Source organism: Pteropus medius, unplaced genomic scaffold, assembly GCF_902729225.1.
Source record: "Pteropus medius unplaced genomic scaffold, Ma_sr-lr_union100, whole genome shotgun sequence".
Taxonomy (NCBI): Eukaryota; Metazoa; Chordata; class Mammalia; order Chiroptera; family Pteropodidae; genus Pteropus; species Pteropus medius.
In genome coordinates, this window is record NW_024356249.1 from 71,972 (window position 1) to 91,714 (window position 19,743).

The 19,743-nt window shown below is 34.8% G+C and overlaps 2 protein-coding genes across 11 annotated transcripts in view; both read right to left on the minus strand.

Moving 5' to 3' along the window:
• Positions 1-19,743, minus strand: part of LOC120601086 (olfactory receptor 2A14) — an 88,279-nt gene that overhangs the window by 18,249 nt on the left and 50,287 nt on the right. The gene's annotated exons all lie outside the window — the stretch shown is intronic.
• Positions 9,655-12,250, minus strand: LOC120601089 (olfactory receptor 13-like). Its single transcript, XM_039860732.1, has one exon. The coding sequence runs from the start codon at positions 11,649-11,651 to the stop codon at positions 10,719-10,721; it is 933 nt and encodes a 310-aa protein (XP_039716666.1). The 5' UTR covers positions 11,652-12,250; the 3' UTR covers positions 9,655-10,718.

A 19,743-nucleotide genomic window follows, 5' to 3' on the forward strand; every position in this document is an offset into this window, starting at 1 on the left:
AGAAAGTTCTTCCATACATCAGAAATGAATCAGAAACACAACATGCTCCAAGTATGAAACTAGAGAGTCATACTTGGAACTCAGCTCTGATGGAATCAGGCAAGTTTTGGGAGATGGGGGTACCAATATGATAATTTGAAACAAAGCACTTGCGTTGGGGCCATAGAAGGAGGTATAAAACAGCTAACTAGGTAGGTGGCTGGATCATGTGACTATGAAGAAGTCAACATGCTTACTGGAGCTCTAATTAAATTACCAGAGCCTGAGACACTATTACAGGACCTGACTCTATACAAGGGGCCCACAGAGCCAGGTGAAGAACAACAAAAACTCAAAGTCAAAAGATAGGGAGAAAGAAAAAGTGAAAAAAAATTAAAATAAAAATAATAAAAACAAGAAGCCTTTCACTCAAAATGTGTGCCTAAAAGCACATACATTTCATGTGAAAGAAACACGAAGTAAACAACTAGAACCTTGAATTCATCCAAGATGAAATTAAATGCAGAGAATAATCTTCCAAAGACTCTAACGTAGGATGGTGAGGATGTTCTAATCGACTTAAAAGGGCACAATATTTACTAAAATGCTCATTACATTTAGAAAAATAAACAAGGTAGCCATGAAAGCATAATCAATGTAAAAAACAGATCAACTACAGACTTCTGAAATGAGAAATATAGCCATACGAGTTTTTCAAAAATCAATAAAGAAAACAATTTCTAGACTTAACATTAAAGAGGGAAGTAGTGTATTGGAAAGTCATATTTAAGAGTCCACCCAGATTTTAATACAGACAGACAAAGGGATACTCTTTAGAAAGGAAAGGGCAAACAACATATTGAGAGGCTAAACTTAGATGTGATAAAGTTTCTAGAGCAAAAGAATGGAGAAAATGGTAAAGAAACATCATGAGAAGAGACTTAATCAAAAATATTACAGAACTGAAATCAGACCTAAACTCTTAACGAGAAAAAAAATCAATCCACTTCATGAGTACAATAAGGAAAGATAATGTACACTCAAGCAAAATGAAGAATTTTTCATAACTGAAGATGACATGAATCTTTAGACAAAAGAAATACTCTAAAAACAGAATAGGATAAATAAAAAATAAATTTTCAATAAATATAAATTCTTAACAATTATCTCTTTGACTACTGTTTTTCTTCCATTCCCTACATTTCACTGTGTCTATATGTTCTAGAACTCATATTCAATCGATGACATAGTCAATCAACCTATCATGTCTCTTAATTACTTTGATTTTTTTCTCTTTTGCTGTCTTCACACTTTCTAGACATTTAACAACTGTATTCTAATTATACATTTATTCTATGACTGACACCAGGCTGACATTTATCCCATCTGCCTAATTTTATAACCTATGGACTATAAAATAATTACTTTGGTATTTTCAAATGGCAAATTTTATAACCTATGGACTATAAAATAATTACTTTGGTATTTTCAAATGGTAAAATTAAATCTTTTGAAAACAATAAGTAAGCAAAGAAAGGGATGTTTGATAAGTAAAGAGTGCTAAGATTCTTAATAAGAACTGAAACCCTGAATGACTTTAAATTTATTAGGATAATTTCTTAAACTTAGATATTACTAATTAATGGAAATCATCAAAAATAGAGATAGAATTCATGGTTTCTGAAATTACATGACAAATAAAACTAAAAGCATGATTGATCCAAAAGAAGGCAGAAGGCAAAAAAAAAAAAAAAAAGACATAAAGACAAAATAAAAATTTAGATAAACAGAAAACATAAAATAAGCTGGCATTAATAAGTCTATGTACATTAATTATCACATTAAATGTTAATATAAGACAGTAAAAGACAAGAGTTAATAGTATTGGAAGGAAAACAGAAAATCAAGTAACAAAATCTTTACATGAAAGATACCTGAATTACCTAAACATAAATACAACATCTCTCCCCTCTCTCCTTCCCTCACTCCCTCCCTCCTCTCACTCTCATACACACACCCATACACACGCACACTACATACATAAAGGTTAAAGATGAAATAATGAAAAAACATTCTAGCCTTAGAGAAACTAGTAGTAGCAATATCGATATCATTCCAAAGCATCTATAGCTATAAGAGAGCTACTATAGAATAATAATGAAAGGAATAATCCACCAAAAAGATAAAATTCAGGATCTACTCACTACAAAAAACTTAGCAAACTTTAAATAGAAAGGAACTCCTTTAATCTGAGAAAGAGTATCTCCAAACCTACAGAAACATTATATTTAATGGGAAAATATTAAAAGCTTTTCCTCTGAGTTAGAATGTAAAGCTAATGTGCTCCACTAATACAACATCTATTTACTGTTGACTCAATAACTAGCCAGCAATGAGGCAAAAAAAAGTAAAGGGCATAAGAATGAAAATGAAGAAAATATTCGTAAAACATAATTGTATATGTAGAATAAAACTATGGGTCAACTATTGAAATTAGTAAATTTATAAAAACTCTGGATTCAAGGTCAATGTGCAAAATAAAAAATATATATATACACACATATATATTTTTAAAGATTAGAAAATCTATAAAGATTTCTAACCTCTCCAAATGGAGCTATACTTTCAATGAAATTCAAATCAGAATCCTAGCAGGTGTTTTTCTACGTGAAAAATCAATGATCTTATTCTAAATGTTACATATGAAAATGCAAAAGATCAAGGATAGCTAAGGAAATCTTGAGACAAAAATATAAAGTAGAAAGACTTACCCTATTGACTATTATATTTCTTATAAAGCCACAATAATTAAGTCAATGTGGTTTGGGGGCAAAATTAAAATAACCAATGAAACAGCTAGATTAACTCAGAAATTCAGAAACACACATACACAAAAGTGGTGCTGGTGTTTTCAATAATAATGTTGGGTCACTTGGCTCCATGGAAGGAAACTAAAACACATGATACACAGAATAAATTTCAGGCAGGTTTTCATTCTAAAAATGAAAGAGAAAAACAAGCCTTCCAGGATACAATTAAGGGATCTTAGAGTGGCAATATTTCTGAAACAGAACGCACACAAAGAAAAGATGGTCTCATTACAATATCATACACACTGACTGGATTCTCTTTTCTTTTTGTATTTTTATATTTTAAGAACAACACATTTTCACTTTAGCCTCATTATTAAAAAAAAAAAAAACCTCTTCTCAAAAGAGACTTAAAAGAGTAGAGAGTAAGACTACATTTACATTTTTAAAATATTTTATAAAACAAATGTTTTCACTGAACATAATATAATGCCACGTACTGAACAGAAGTGAAATACAGAAGCTGTTTTTGTAGTAGAAACTTTTTACCACATTCTCACAGGCTAATACTATCCCTTAAACTGGGATAAGTGACAACAGTAGCCACATAATCACATTCTAAGATGTGACTAAGGGTTTTCCTGGGATCAGGACAACCATCCCTGGAGAGTAAGCCTAGAACACTGACTGAATCAGGAAAAGCTAATTGAGATTGTGCTCTGTGACATAACCTATAGAGTATGGCTTATACCTGTGGCTTATACCTCTTCCACCTTCACTGATAATAAGAATACAATGGAATTTTTATTAAATCCCTATAGGATTTCTGCTGGCCACATATTAACACCTGCTGGGCAGCAAAGAAAAGGAGCCCCAGTGTTCTCACTTCCCTGGATGGAGGATATTTCTAGGATGTAGTAAAAGCTAATGGTTCTCATCATGGGAAGAAATAAAAGATAGGTCAAGAAAAATCATGTAACACCTCCAGCTTCATCTTCAATTGTAAAAGAAGGCAACAGTATTAGACGGCTTTTATGCCCTTTTCAGGCTTATACCATGAGACAGGGACTTCTAGTGGCACCAGTCCCTTTCCATCAATGTGAACAGGGAGGGTTTCTAAGAGGAGTGAGAACAGCATGGGCATGGATACTGAATGTTACTCTGACAGCATGGGCATGGGTACTGAATGTTACTCTGAGAATTCTGGCATAGTGCAAGGAAGAGGTCTTCAGAAAGCTGGCCTTTCTTCTTCCTAAACCTGAAAATTTCTGCCAGCCTTTTCTCCTGCTCTTCTGTAAATCATTAACCAGTTAATATATAAAGGTTTGTACCAAGGAGGGTATTACTTATGTATTTTCCTCAGATTGGGTTTGAATGTCCAGGAAAACTCACATAGAGAGGAAAGGTTTGAGCTGAAGCATCTACTGCCTCAAACAGGTTCGGTGGACGGTGAATCCCAGATACTTTTTCTGCCTTGACCGTGAGGACAGGATGCAGGGGTCCTGAGGAGGCTTCTGGATGTGAGGGCTTTATAGTCTGATCATCTAGAACCAACCCATTCCCCAGACACATACCTGTGGAGTCCAGGGAACAAATTACAAAGCATCTTCCCACCATTCTGTGTCTTCCCTCCTGAGTATGGCTCTCCAGCTTTTGTGTGTGTGTGTGCGTGTGTGTGTGATGCTTATGTAGAGAAGTGAAAACTCAGGAAAATGTCAGGCTTGATCCTACTCAGGAAGTTCTTCCCATGAAAATGTAACAGGTATAAGCCATACTCTATAGGTTATGTCACAGAGCACAATCTCAAAGTATTTGGACTGATTGTGTAGTTGATCTTGAGGTTGGTACCTGCCACCAAACTCCCTTCAGAATGATTTAAGTTTCATGATGTGGTATGTGTGACCCCCATGGAGCTTGTTAAGGCAAGCGCCACAAAGGACTATACCCTCCCTAGGGAATTAACAATCTCTGTCTGCTGAAAAGTGTTACAGTAAGATAAATTATCAAAAATGTCCATCTCAAATATTTATTTTTACTTAAAATTTATGGAGACTGAACCCTATCCCCTCATAATTGGGGCCTTTTCAGTGGCTTTAATGACATTGTATTTACAGTCAAGACAGGAAATCAGTGGGCACTGCTGATTCACCTTGATGTGCAGTAGGTAAAGAGTTATTCCAGACCACTACGTTTTGGGAAGAATCTTGGCATCAAAAATATTAATTTATATGTTATCAGCATATAAAATATATTGAAACCTCTGGGACTGAAAAGGACCATAAAAAGAGCTTGTTCAGAGAAGTGCGCAAAACAATAATATTTATAGGAATATAATGTAATAGTCAATAGCAGAAGTCCCAGATATAGCACAGATATTGAAGTCACAAATAAGACTTCAAATAACTAAAATTTATGTCAAAAAGGGGAAACAATTATATAAAAATGAAAAAATTTAATATTTCAGGGAAGTATGAGAATATACAAAAAGAATCAAATATTCATTTTGAAACAGCAGCATATAAAATCTTAAATTAAGAAAACATCAAATAAATATAACAGATGACCACCCCCAACAGAGAGCAGGACAAATGAACTTATAAGAAGATTAATGTGGCATTAATAATCTTTTTTTCATTTACTATGAATTATAATTTCATTTAATATAATATATAATAATTTCATAAAATATTAATTATATGAATTATATATTGAAAGTCAATAAATATAGTCTAAAACCTGACTTTTAAGAAGATATTCTTTAACATGCATGTTCCTTATAAACAGGCACTTTATCTATCTTCTAATGTTGGAGATCTTGGATGTTTTCAATATTTAACTACTACAAATACTACAGTGAAGAATCTGCTCACATAATTACTTCCTTAGATAAATTCTTTAAATTAGAATTACTGGATCAAAACTAATTTGTAGCATTCATCTCTTTGCTATTAGTACCAAATTGCCCTGTGGAAAAATATAAGGCTTTCAGCCCCCAATAGTGTTATATGGTGTTACTTATTTTCTCAATGTCTTACCATAAAGAAATAATAAAATGAAAAAGTTATCAATATTAATTACAGACACTATATTCATTTTACTTTAATATTTATTACTGCTATTTGCATTATGAATGCTAATTACTGAAGAAACTATTTTTAAAGTGTTCTAAAAATGCTTAAAAAGAAATTTACATTTTGTGTTCTAATCAATTTTTTTTTTTTTACTTTAAACTCTTGAAACAGTTAGAGGAAGAAACTTAGTTTTTAAAAAACAGAGGAGAAATTCACCTAAAAACAAAGCTTAATAAAGAAGACTGAAATGTTTATTAGTAAGCACTTTCTAAGAAATTTCTCTTTTGTGAATACATTATAATGTGGTCTTACAGAGCATATTTGCGGCTAGAGAGGGTGCTGACTTTGTGTTTTTGCAACTCATTTAGAAAAATGAACATAAATGCCTCTAAAAAGCTCTAAAATGATGAATCAGTCAAAATCAATGATATTGAGTTATTTTAATTTCATATTTAAATACTCAAGTATGTTCTATTAAAAAAAAAAACCCTATAACTGCCTAGGCAGAGGCAAACTTCATCAGTCATTCTATATTCTGCTTCTGATAGCTGGAATACATACAATATGGTCCATACAATACAATTTGAGTCCAAATAATATAATTTGAGTCCATACAATATGGTAGTCATAAAAGTCAGCTTTTATCTAAGACAAAAATTTCTAAATTTATCATGTCTCATAAATAAATCAAGATCTCTTTCTCTGGGATTTAATCCCTGTAGCACATACCTCTCACTCAGCTCCTCAAATCTCTCCTCAGTTCTCTGGGACCCTCACCCACTTATCCCACAGGAGCCACCACTCTCACCAACTCTGGGCTCTAACCTGTTTGACTTCACCCTGGAATAATCTGAGAGCACCTCACTTCATGTCACTTCACATGCCTCTTGTTTCCCGATCCAAGGCTTTCCTTTTGTCCCTGAGGAATGTCACTCTGTATTACATGGTAGCCATGATGTACATACGATTTGTAATGTGGGATAATTAACACCCCATAGAGTGAGATACATCTTTCACCAATGGGAAATAGGAGTAAGCAATTCATTTCTTTGCTTTAACTCCCCCTAGATGGGTTGTTTTAAGATGTATGCTTCTTAAGACCACTCATAGAATAATCCCATGAGGCAGAACAATTAGTTGTTTCTTACACTAAGCAGTGACCAATATCAGTATGGCACCCTAGAACTTGAGCTCCCTACTCATGTCTCACACCTCTTTTTCCTTGTTTAGAATTAAACGTTGGTACATAAACTTTTACACCAGGCTAATGAAACCAATGAAATTGCTAAAAGCAAGTGGTAGAGAGCTCAGCCTATGAGGTAAAGGCGTTCATTCCCTGCCACTCTGGAGAGGTAGAAATTCAGTTCCTCTAGCCCCAATAAAGTAAAGGAGAAAAGGAAGACAAGTAAGAAAAGTAAATGGTCAGGTGCACACGTACCCTGGCTTTCCCATTCTGGTTTGAAATCACAGATTGGGGATTATTAGATCTGATGAAAATAAATCTGAAACTATAGGAGTATTTCTCTGCATTCCCCATTAGTATCTCTGGCTGGAGACCGATGTGCAGGGCAACTGCACAAAACATCATGGCAGAGTGAGCAAAGAGAGAGGAGTTGGCTAATTAAACAAGCCTGAGGCAGCGCTCCTGGCTCCTTGCTGCCTCCATATTTTCTGGAAGAGATTCAGATGATTCCACATGCCCTTCGATGGTGGTAGTGGATGCAAATATTGAAAAAGCAGGGCTACAGCTTTCACAGGGAATGACCATGGTGCAGGTGAAGTAGCCTGGTACTTGAAGGTTTCAGGGTAGTCTAACCAGGACAGAGATCAAAATGAAATACACAGCCAATATCTCAGAGAGGTTCACAGCATCAGCAAGGGGATAAGTTGAGGATGATACACCAAGGAAGTATAATTGATGCTGACTAAACATAAGAGAACATATTTTCCACTGCCCCGTACTCCAAGATCAGAAGCTAGGCAGGTCCTGAAATAGTGCCTTACAGGCCAAATTTCAGCAGTTAACAGAGAGCCCTCACCAAGGATGGTTGCAACAAGTCTCACCACAAGTCTCAGAAGTGACTGACACATGGATCAAGATGAGATGACATGAGAAAGAGGCTCTTTAAACCAGGCAACACTGAGATCTCTTCAATAGAAATATTTAAAATTCATATAGTCCTAACATACATATATAACTCCACCTTACCAACTCCCCAAAACGCTCATTGCTGCTAATTACAAATATTAAGCTAATCATAAAAGAATAAATAAGTTCCTTATTCTTGGCTCAGCTCTTTAGAAGAAAAAAAGTAGACTTGTGACCCACTAATATATTTATGTATAGTTTTATTAGAATGTCAGTCTTCCTTATTACACTGTAAACCCATTTAGGTAGAAATTTCATATATAGTTGACCCTTAAACAATGCTAGGTTTAGGGGTGCCAGTGCCCTGCACAGTAAAAATTTGTGTATAAATTTTGACTTACCAAAAAACTACTAATAATCTACTGTTAAACAGAAGCCTCACTGGTAACAGTCGATTAAAACATATTTTGTATGTTATATGTATTATCTACTGTACTCTTACCATAAAGAAAAGAAAGTGCTATTAAGAAAATCATAAAGAAAATAACATTTACAGGATTTACTGAAAAACTTCACATATAAGTGTACCCATGCAGTTCAAACTCGTGTTGTTCTAGGGTCAACTATATTTGGTTCATCACTGAATTGCCAATATGTAGGTCAGTGTGAGGCACTGTAGGTCTTGAGTAAATGATAATAATTATACAGGCAGCCCATCAGGAGTTTTAGCCCAAGCAGATCCAAGTCTAGGGCATTTATAGCCCAGCAATTCCTTGAGTATATCGTCAACAGAAATGATCACATATGCCTCCCCCAAAAAGAAATGTGTAGTAACATTCATGAACTAATTATTTATTATAGACAAAATTTTATACAACTCGAACATCTACCAAAAATATAATGGATAAATTGTGACTGGTTTATACGATGTAATGTTATGAAACAATTAAAATTAATGACAGAGCTACATGTAAGAACAGGAGTGAATCTCACAAACATAGTAATGAGTCAAAGGAAAATAAAAGAGAATGCACATTTTGTGAGTGTAAACAAATTTTTGTAAATAAATTTTTGCAATTCTGAATTGTATTTATCCACATACTTTCAAATATTCATTATTTCTTTAGAGAATTGAGATCGCAAAGGAAAGATCCTGTGAGTCATTTACTTCTTAAATTATTTGAAATCTTCGCATTTTGCATTACATAAAAGGCTAACTTTTGCAATATCTGTGCCAGTATAGTAGGAAATCTCATTTTCCATTGTCTCACTTATAAGTCATAATTCTTGTTCTTTAAAGAGACAATAAATGTAGGTAGAGGATAGTGTTAATAATTACCAATTATTGAGCTATTATTGTGACTTATGGATTCTTCTGAACATTTTCCACATGGTATATCCCATTCACAATCAACCTGTGAGTTTAATAATACAGAACTTATTTTACATATAATAAATCTAAACTCCAAAAAAATTAACTATATTGCAAAATTTGCACATCTAGCATCTGGCAGAACTTTGTTAAAACCCAGCTCTATCTGAAATCAAATCATGTTTTTAACCCTTTTTGGTCATAGAGTAATGTCTACATAACACATATCCTTACAAAAGGATGCATTGTAAGAAAGAAGTACACATATTTTCCTCTTTGAAAACACTTTTCAAAAACAAATCTTTAATTTAAAAGTTGAATATATCCCTTTGATATAGTTTAAGTTCTTAGGTTTAATTTAGTATATAATTTGAGGCAAGTGTGGAAAAGAACAAGAAGTCTCTTGATACAGCCTTTGCCACTACTTCTTGTTTTCTATCACTTTAAGTGTTAAGAGTTTCATGTTTGATTAAAATGGTTATTTAACTTACTTCAAATCTCTTAATTTAAAAGTAAATTATTTCTGCTCATTTACAACTCTAGTACCATTGGTCAACTAGTCATCATGACAATGACAGTCTATTCTTATCTGCCAAAATGTTCTACGTTTTGGTCATTTCCCACAGGAGACAACTGACCAAACCAATGAGAGAAAATAAATAATGCTCCAAAAACTCTCAGTTATTTTCGTTCTGCTCTCCTTCTCTCAGCTCTACCATCCATGGTTCTCCACTTACACTCCACAAGCAGAGAAAAAGAGTGACAGAGAAAGCTCCAATATGCCTACTTATTTGTCAGCATGACATTCTTTGGGGTTTTCTTGTTAGTTGTTAGTTGCATCACAATTATATCCTTAATTTTCTTTCCCTTTGAAGTCATGGCTTATGATCTATCTAACTGAAGCTGATTATGCCTCAGAAAACATCACTATCACAGAAATATTAGAAATATAATCAAATATTTTAAATGTAGATCTATTTTTGAAAGAGGTAACAGCCATTAAGTTTAAGTTTAAAATATTTAGATAACTACATTATCCATCTCTCCCAATTTCTATATCTTAAATATCAGCCAATACCTTGCTTTATTCTACAAAATTTTGATTATGAAATAAAAACCATGCAAATTTATGTCCTCTCATTCAGAATATTTCGCATAACCATATGAAAAGTGTGTACACTATGCACAGTTAGAAGATATTTTTATATTTATGTGGAGCACAGATAGGGAGGAAAGCTGAATGGGATTTCTTGGAAGATAGTCATAGGAGAATTTCAAGAAAATGAAAAGGTTGAAAAGGGTGCCCTAGAGCATGTCTATGTATGCTGTGTAGCTATCTGTCGAGATGACTTCTCACGTCCCTTTGAACTCAGTTATTTTATTATTCTATACGGCTTTCACAAAGTCCTCTCCTTTGCAAGCATCCTCTTCAGAGCAGCTTTGACTTCTTTGTTCCTCAGACTATAGATCAGAGGATTTAGCATGGGATTGAAAAGACTGTGAAACAGGAGGAGATATTTCTTCTGCTCCTCGGGGTTCCCATATCGGGGCCCAACATACATGATAATGGCTGTGCCATAAAAGAGTCCAACCACACAGAGGTGGGAGGAGCAGGTGGAGAAGGCTTTCTGGCGCCCCTCCCTTGACTGGATCTTTAGGATGGCACGTAGAATATGAATGTAAGATGTCACAATTGTGGAGAATGGTCCCACCAGTACAGACACGGCCCCAGCCAAAACCGCAATCTCATTAATGCGGGTATCTGCACAGGCAAGCTTGAGGACAGCTACAATTTCACAGAAAAAGTGATTAACTATCTGGGGTCCACAGAAGGGCAGCAGCAGTAGTAATACTAGATGTACCAGGGCCAGGAGTACTCCTAAAACCCAGGAACTCACTGACAGGGTGATGCAGACTCTCCAGCTCATGATGGCAGAATATCGGAGGGGGTGGCAGATGGCCACATACCGATCATAGGACATCATTAGCAGGAGAAGACATTCTGTTAGAGCAAAAGTCAAAAAGAGAAAGGTCTGTGTCATGCATCCAGCAAAGGAGATGGGCTTGGCCGGATTCAGGAGGTTTACCAGCATCTGCGGCACCGTGTTGCAGGCGTAGGCTATGTCGACGGTGGCCAGGTGCGAGAGGAAGAAGTACATGGGGGTGTGCAGTCTGGGGTCCAGTGAGATGAGCCCCAAGATGACTCCATTTCCCAGAAGAGTGAAGGAATAGAACAGGGTGAAGAGCCCGCAGAGAAGCATCTGAATCCTTGGGTCAAGGGGGAACCCCGCTAGGAAGAACTCTGTGACAGAGGTCTGATTTTCTCCCATTTACCTGGGAAAGAGACCACAGAGCTCACCAAGTCTGAATGTCTGAGAGAAGTGTTTAAACATGGCGGATCTGTGTGGCATTGTTTATTTCCCCACAAAACATTTCCATTGATATCTCTGTCCTATTAGTCACTTACTAAGTGAAAATTATGCATTCCAAATGAAACAGAAGGAAACTTTTTTCACTGTGACAAACTAAATGCTAGCATTCTATCACAGTATTCAGTAAATTCTACCTTTATTTTCAAACCAACTTTTCCTACAGTTCAAAATGTCAATACTTAAATTGCCTTCATAGCAGTGGACACTGTCCTCAGTTTGTGATGACTGTATCAGAGGTTTGCCTGCGTGTATTCCCGCATCCTAGCGTACATATATCCATCCGTACGTGTGAATGTGTGCTGTTGTCTTTTGTTTCTATACATGAGGATGAGAAGAAGGACGAGGTGCATGTCACTGATCCCTTTATCAGGCTTCCTCACAACTTCGTGCCTTCATTATATGAGTTATTTGTTAGCCTCGTCGTTTTTAACATAATCTTGAATTAAGTTGTGAGAATGTCAGACAGACTGCCACAACACTGACTGGATTTAAAAGAGAAAATTTTGTCTTTTGACTTTTGGACCCACAGATGGTCTATTCTGATGGTGCTGTTTTACCATCCCTCTTATCCTCTATCTGTGTGTATGTGTATATATATATATGTCTGTGTGTGTATATCTCCTATATGTGTAATATATATTTACATAATATATATTACGTATTTATATTATATAATACTTATAGATATAGAATATATATATATATTTTTGCATTTATATTCGGGTTTTTGCAAAATTTTTGCCATATCCTACAGTGAGAAATCTCTACCAGATATTCATGAATATAGATATATTTGAATCCTTCTTCTGTGGAAGGTACTTGGCATTTTCTATATTATCTACTCTATTTCATTAGTAAAAATGCTGATTGTGTGATTTCACCATCGGACATAGCCTGAGAATTAAAAAATACTGATCTATACCCATGCTACAGCTAACGCTCTAATTATAGACTCTAATTATAAACAGAATCTTTAATATTTTATAGCTTAACTCTAATGTAAAAAAATATTATTTAGCATGAATCTTTAGATATATGTGGCTTATAAATTTTTTGAAAAAATACTTCTACCACAGAGTGGGTATTCTGAGGTCTGAATGACTATAAAATTTTAAACCATTGCTTTATTTTTCTTATCTGTCTAAGTCTATATCCTTTTTCAGTCAGAATACATCTGAAGTACACTAAAATAAGAATCTCAGAAAATTCATAATAAAGTTTCTATCAGTTCCCCCAACCAAATTTTCTGATAAGTTACTATTTGAAAGATTCTATGAGCAAGAGTGTAAAGGTTTTGACCTGCTTCAAAGGAAGAATCAGAATTCACAGTAGAATTATTGGGAGATGATTTTATCTCAGGCCAAGAAATAACTTCATAATAACTAGAATCATCTCCTTGAAGAAAACTGGTTGTTTTATTAGACTGAACTTATGTCAGTGAATGATTCAAATCAGAGATTGATTAACCATCTATTCAAGATGAGATTCCTGTGTTATGTGAGAAGCTGAAGTAGAAGAATGCTATGGTCTCTTCCAGTTGTAGGATTCATCGGCCCTAAAGGTATAGAAAAGTGTTAGCCATTTTCATTGCGACTTCCTTGCACTTTTGGGGCCAATGAAGACAGGAATGCTGTTTCTAAAATAGCATATGATGAAGACACGTAATAAACTAAAATAGAAGGACCAATGATTGTATTCTCATCTTCCACCTATCAACATATAAATAAAACACAAAATTTTAAATCCAGAAAATATTTACTAAACATATTCTATATCCTGCTACATGTCTTGGCTAAGGACTGCTGGTGTGTATAACCTGCTTGCTAAAATAACTCACAAAGATAATAATTCTCAAATTTAAATAAGTCATCAAAAGAACGTTCAAAAATAAAACCTTCAGGACATTCTTCTGTAACAAACTCATTTTGTGGTCAATTAGGTCCATTATTTCATGAAAATATGACTTCATTTCATAAGGCAATGTAAAGATTTGCAAGCTAATCTCTCAAACAGCTATTTAATCTTATAGTTTAAACAAGAAATTCAAAGTAAATGATCCATATTAGGTGTACCTAAAGGACATGATAACTTCTAATATATTCCAGTAGCAAAGTCTATAAATAGATATCTGGCATTGGCAGATAATAACAATTACATTTTTCCATTGCAAATTTTCATTACAGTCGATCTGCAATCATATGGTGAACAATATGATTAATGGATAATATAAGAAACTTACCATAGACTTGTAGCTAAAAACAAAATAACAAGCTGAATATGAGTCGGGTTAAGTGAAAACACACCAATAAATACACTATAACATCTGTGAGTTAGTGCTGAAATTCCTTTCTTGCAAGGATCTCTTAGGAGAAAATTTACCCCAACAGAGGCAACAGGATTCCTCTCAAAAGAGGCGATTTATTCTCTGCTAACTCAACCACCTCTCAATCAGCTTCTGAGTGTTTACTGTAGGGAAGGGATAAAGATCCAGCACGCACACCGCTGATTCCTTGCAGGGAATACAGATGCTCGTGGTACTTCTCTCTGGTTTTCTCTAGAGGGATGTTTATGACAACACGATGATGTTGATCATTCCTTCACTCACTGCAGGGTCTGTGATCTTAAATTTAGAAGCACTTAAATTTAGAATGCCTTCTAGGACTCCTTCATACGTTACAATTACCACACGCTTGGATTTATTATGGCTTCAGGAACTCTAACATTTCCCCATCCACTAACCCTCCAAATAGATTAAATGGTATTTAGGGAAGATGGAACCTATTTATTTTTTCCATCCTCTCTAGTGTTGGCTGAGTTTTGTTACATCTGATCTGAACTTGTATCCTACATGTTTTTTTTTTTTTTCATCAAGACACTATAAGGAATACAGCTCATAATTAAGACCTATGGAAGTGATGAGGAACATGAGAAAGAGTCAGAAAGAAGATAAGGTATCCCAATGGGACTTGTTAAGTCCTGTTTTGTAGGATTTGTCTGGAGTGCCAAAATGGAAGGAAAATTCTCACCAGAAACCAATCTCTATTCTGTTAATTTCCAGAATTCTGAGCCAGGAGGGGAAAGAAAGACCGAGGTTCCCTTAGGACTGTAACTACTACTATTTTCTCCTGTTCCTGAAATGGAAACTGACCTTACTTTCCAATTATGGGAATGCAATTGAGACAATCTGCTGGTGCCTTTGTGGTTTACATTTCTCTTTTATTCTCTTATCTGTACCTATTCTCATATTCAAATACAAAGGAGGTGGAATATAATTTCTTGAATTAAAGTTATTTTAGTGTAAATGCTAACCAACTAAGAAAATAATAGAGCAATTATTTTTTACCTCGAGAGTGCAGACCTGCAGTAGAACTGAAATGGGCTTTTCTCCATTAAATCTGTTCAGTAAGAGGCTCATGAGTGACTGGAGACAAGGCTATAACCTCACACATTGGAAAAGACACTGTGCCCTCATATTACCATGTTTAAATCTCTACCTTTTGGTCATATAACTTTTTATTCCTAACATTAAGATAGAACTTTACCATTTTTATCATTGGCCTTATCGATTTTATTGGCATATGATTGTATTAATTAATATAAACTAGGTTTATATTTTAATGATCTTCATTTTTTTAATTTTAACGATAAAGTTTGCTTTTATATAAATTATACCCAATCTTTTGTTTTAATTCTTAGTCACGCTACCTCCCTCAGTTGAATATTTCACTTAATCAGTGTGTCATATTTTTTTAATAAATGTAATTTGGACTGTAAATTTGCTTTTTTCTATCACTGTAGCTATACATCTCAAGTTTGATATTCAGAACTTTCATAGCTAACTTCATCAGTAAAACAAATTATGTAGAGTTACATCTTTAAGTTTCCAAATTTTGCATTATCTCTTTATTATTAATTTTAAATTTATTGTCATCGTGTACAAAATAATGAATCTTGTGATATTCTTTGAAAATCTGAGGTTTTTTATTGGTTTTTATACATTCAATTTTTGCAATTTTATACTGATTGGAATGTAATATATATTTTCTATTTCTTGGGTATAGGATTCTTTACATATTAGAGCAAGCTTACTGATTTTGTTCTTCAGAGCTTTTACTTCCAATTTTTTTTCAGTGTTATCAATTCATTTGAGAGCATTTTGCTAAATTCGCCACTACGAAGTTGGATTTGCAAATCTTTGCATTCTAATTCTTTGCCTTTTTTTTCTAATTCTATATTATGGCTATGTTCTTATACAGTTATCTCTATACGAATTTTTTGCCTTATATAAACATAAATGCAAATATTGTTGCATCAATTTATTACATCTTTGCATAGGATACGTTCTTCATTACCATTCTTTTCAGCCTTTCTTTGTGACTGCGTTTTAGTTGCACTTATAAACGACATATAACTGTATTTGGTGATGGGGCGGAGGTTAAAAACCAATGTGAAAACACAAGGATATAATGTAATTTCATTCAATGTAAATATTGAGATATTTAGACCTCTTACCATTTGTGTTTTCTGGTTAGCATCCTTTATCTTGGCTTTTATGCTTCTTTCTTCTGTTAGCTTTATAAGGAGATGATGTAACATCATCTGGCCTCTCACTTAGTGATGTTGTTTGGCCTTCACTTAGTGATGAAATTTCTACAGGTAATACAGATACATACATCTATAATAAGTGGATAACCTTGTAATTTTAGAAGTATTTTAGAGTAATTTTCTGTCCTTCAACTCACATACCTGCCCAGATGTTTTTGTAATCGTTTGTATAACTGTCTTAAGTTTCAGAGTGTTTTTCTAACTTCTCTTTGAATCAGATGAGAATCCAACAGGAAAACAGAAACCCTGCTGGTATTTCAATAGAGAGAATTTAATATAACAAAATGGTTAAAGAGATGTCGGAGAATTACAACAGTAAAAATGGAGCTCTCAGATACACACACAGAAACTGCTTGAAGCAGCTGCCATCTCTAGGGTTAAGGGACACAGTGCAGAGTTTGGGGTGATTAGAATCTAGAAGGTCAGAGGAGTTAGGATTCAGACTTAAACCTCTGAGGAGAAGGTGCCTCCCAGTTGCACTGCTGTCCCCCAGTGGGGAGTATTAAGGCTGGTTCTCGGAACTTCGAAAATAAAGGCTAGGGAGACGGGCACTAGCTGCCACTGCCAACGTAGAGTTGATGGGGCGGTGCTGACAAAAACAGCAAACAAACAGGCAGGAGTAAGGTCCCTTTCTCCTATTCTAGACGTCTAGTCTCCTTTAGACCTCCCTGCCTACACAAAAGGAGCAACTATAAGCCACTCAAATCAATAATCCAAATGCCCCAATTTGGATAAGCTAAATTGTAAGGCTGGATACCAGATGCTGGGGTTTTCAAGTTTATACAGTCTAAAAATTATTCAAGATTTTCATCTTTCTAATAATGACAAGGGTCTTACCTTGATTTAACCACTCATTGGCATTAAAACAACTTCTTAACGACTGATGGTTTTTTTATATATAAAAAGCTACTTTGATACATTCAGCATTACAGTTACCAGCCTGTTTTTATCAATTTATTTGTTTAGCATGTTTTCTTAAATATTTTGAAGTGAAAATCCAAGTACATCCATTTTATACCTCTACTGAAGGCCTATGGAGGATATATTTTATTAGACTTCATCTCACAATATTTTCTCTCATTCTATTCCCTTCCTCTCGATGATAGTTTAGCTAAGTGTGAAACTGTAGTTATACCTGCCCTCATCATTTTGGATATTCTCCTCTGGCATCCTTTTTGCTGAGAAGATGTCTGCTATTACCTTGTTATCCTTCGTAGCTACATTTTTTTCTCTGATCCTTTTGTACTCATTTCCTTCCCCTTAGTTCTGTTTTCATTATAATGTCTAGATATGGACTCATTTTTATTCATGAGGCTTGATACGTAGGGTACTCTTTTGATCTGAGAACTTGTATTTTTCAATCAGAAGAAATAATCTCAATGGCGATATCCTCAATTCTTGTTCTACCCCATTTTCTTCTTTCTTCTGGAATTCCTCTAAGACAAATGGATATTGCATCTCAATGTATCTCCTATGTGTTTTTTATTCCATTTTCTTCAAGAAAAATAGCATGTTGCATTTTGGGTAAATTATGCACTACCATCTACTTCACAAATTCTTTCTTCTAATGTACTTAGCATAGAATTCATCTTGTTTGTTGATTTTTCTTTCAGGGATATATATTTTCTTTCTAAAATTTGTAATTGTTCCTTTTTGGAATCTCCCTGTTATTTTCTGTTTTCTTCTTAATTCCTCAGCCATTTAAAATGTTGTCATGCCTTTAAAAAGTCTATTTATGAATTGAACCACAAATATAAAGTATTTATCAGACTGTTCACTACTGAAGTCACGAAATGAACGTCATCAGAAGTGAATTTACATTCTAGCTGTTGATATTTTTAGCTGTTTTTCTTGTCACTGATTTGCTCAGGTTCTAAAAATAGATGCAAAAGGTGTCCTACAGACCCAGTTTTCTGTCTGTCTCTGTGACCTCTTTCATCTAAAGGATTAGGGGCTGTCTCAGCCAACTCTTTAGACTTTGATCCAGGCCTGGCTTTTAGGATCCTGCATTAATGACTTAGGATCATTTCCCTACAGTAATATTAATGAAGAAAGAATGAAGATAGGGAATATATAAAATGAAATCACCTTAACCAAGCTGTTAACATTATTAACTTTAAGAAGGTTAAAGCACAAAAAAAGACTATTCTTGTTCTAACTAGCTTGTTCTAATCTCACCACCTTCCTTGGGAATCGGAAGGACAAAGAGAACTATACAGGAGTAAGGCAGTATAAAGTGCTGAAATTTCAACCAATTAACAAGTGTCCCATGGGGAATTTATATTTCCAAGTACAGATCCTGAAACTTCCTTGTGGAGCTATTCTGGATACATATCTGATGAGAAGTCTAAGTCTGTGAGTAAGGGAGTGAATGTTACAAAGCTACAGATTACAAAAATACGATTTTTGTATTTATTCCTCTCACATGCTATCTCAAGAATCCTTCTGCAATCTAGCTATGTATAGACTGTAAAAGTTTATGTAGGATTCTTCTTACAGTTTTATCTTTCAGCAGTAACAGTGAAAATCATTTTAGATCCAGCCTCCTATGCACTTGTCTTTTAAACTCTGAGACTTTCTCTAACCAACCAAAACAATGAATTTTTTTAATAATAAATTTACCAACACTAAAACTCAATCTTATTATGTGATCATTTTCATTCCCACTATATGCTTTTCATTAAGGTTACACACACACACACACAAGTTGGATTCACATAAATTATATCATTTAACATTGATAAAAGTTATGTGAGATACCTAGTTACTGCGCTACTATCCACATCTGACCTAAGATAAAACCCAGGATTGAGAAGGCTAAATTATGTTTAGAAGCAGAACTATTTAGTAAACTGTGGCACAACTGGGATATGAATCTAAAATAGCAAGCACCTCAATTTTAGCCTGTGCTGAGTTCTTCCTTTTCTTTAGTCCTATCGGCCTAGAGCACTGGTGAGGTAGGTCCATCCTGGGTCTATATACAAGAGAGGCAGGAAAGCTTCCTGGGAGAGCATTTACTATAAAGGAAAAACCAATGGGTAAATTTGATGATGGGTAAAAGACCAGGATCCCAGGTAAGGAGAGATACTGAGAACAGCATGGTGTCTTACACTGATTGCCCTCTTTGTGGCAGTGTGCTATAGGAACATTTTGCCAAGAGGCATGTAAGGGAGCTGTTACTAGGGCTGGTTTGGCCACTAAGGTGAGGATTTCTATGCTTACCAAGGGTGACAATGAACCCCCAAAGATGGGGCTTCTGGTGTTAATGCTTTGGACAAAATAATATAAACTCCCTCACCTGCTCTCGCAAGTAGATGCCAACCCTAACCCACGCTGAGCTAAAATCTGTGATATTTTGAGAAGAAATCTAATAAGCAGTGTGGGT

Bases quoted from the DNA above. Each gene is read 5' to 3' on its own strand.
- LOC120601089 (XM_039860732.1), bottom strand. From the start codon at position 11,651: ATGGGAGAAAATCAGACCTCTGTCACAGAGTTCTTCCTAGCGGGGTTC.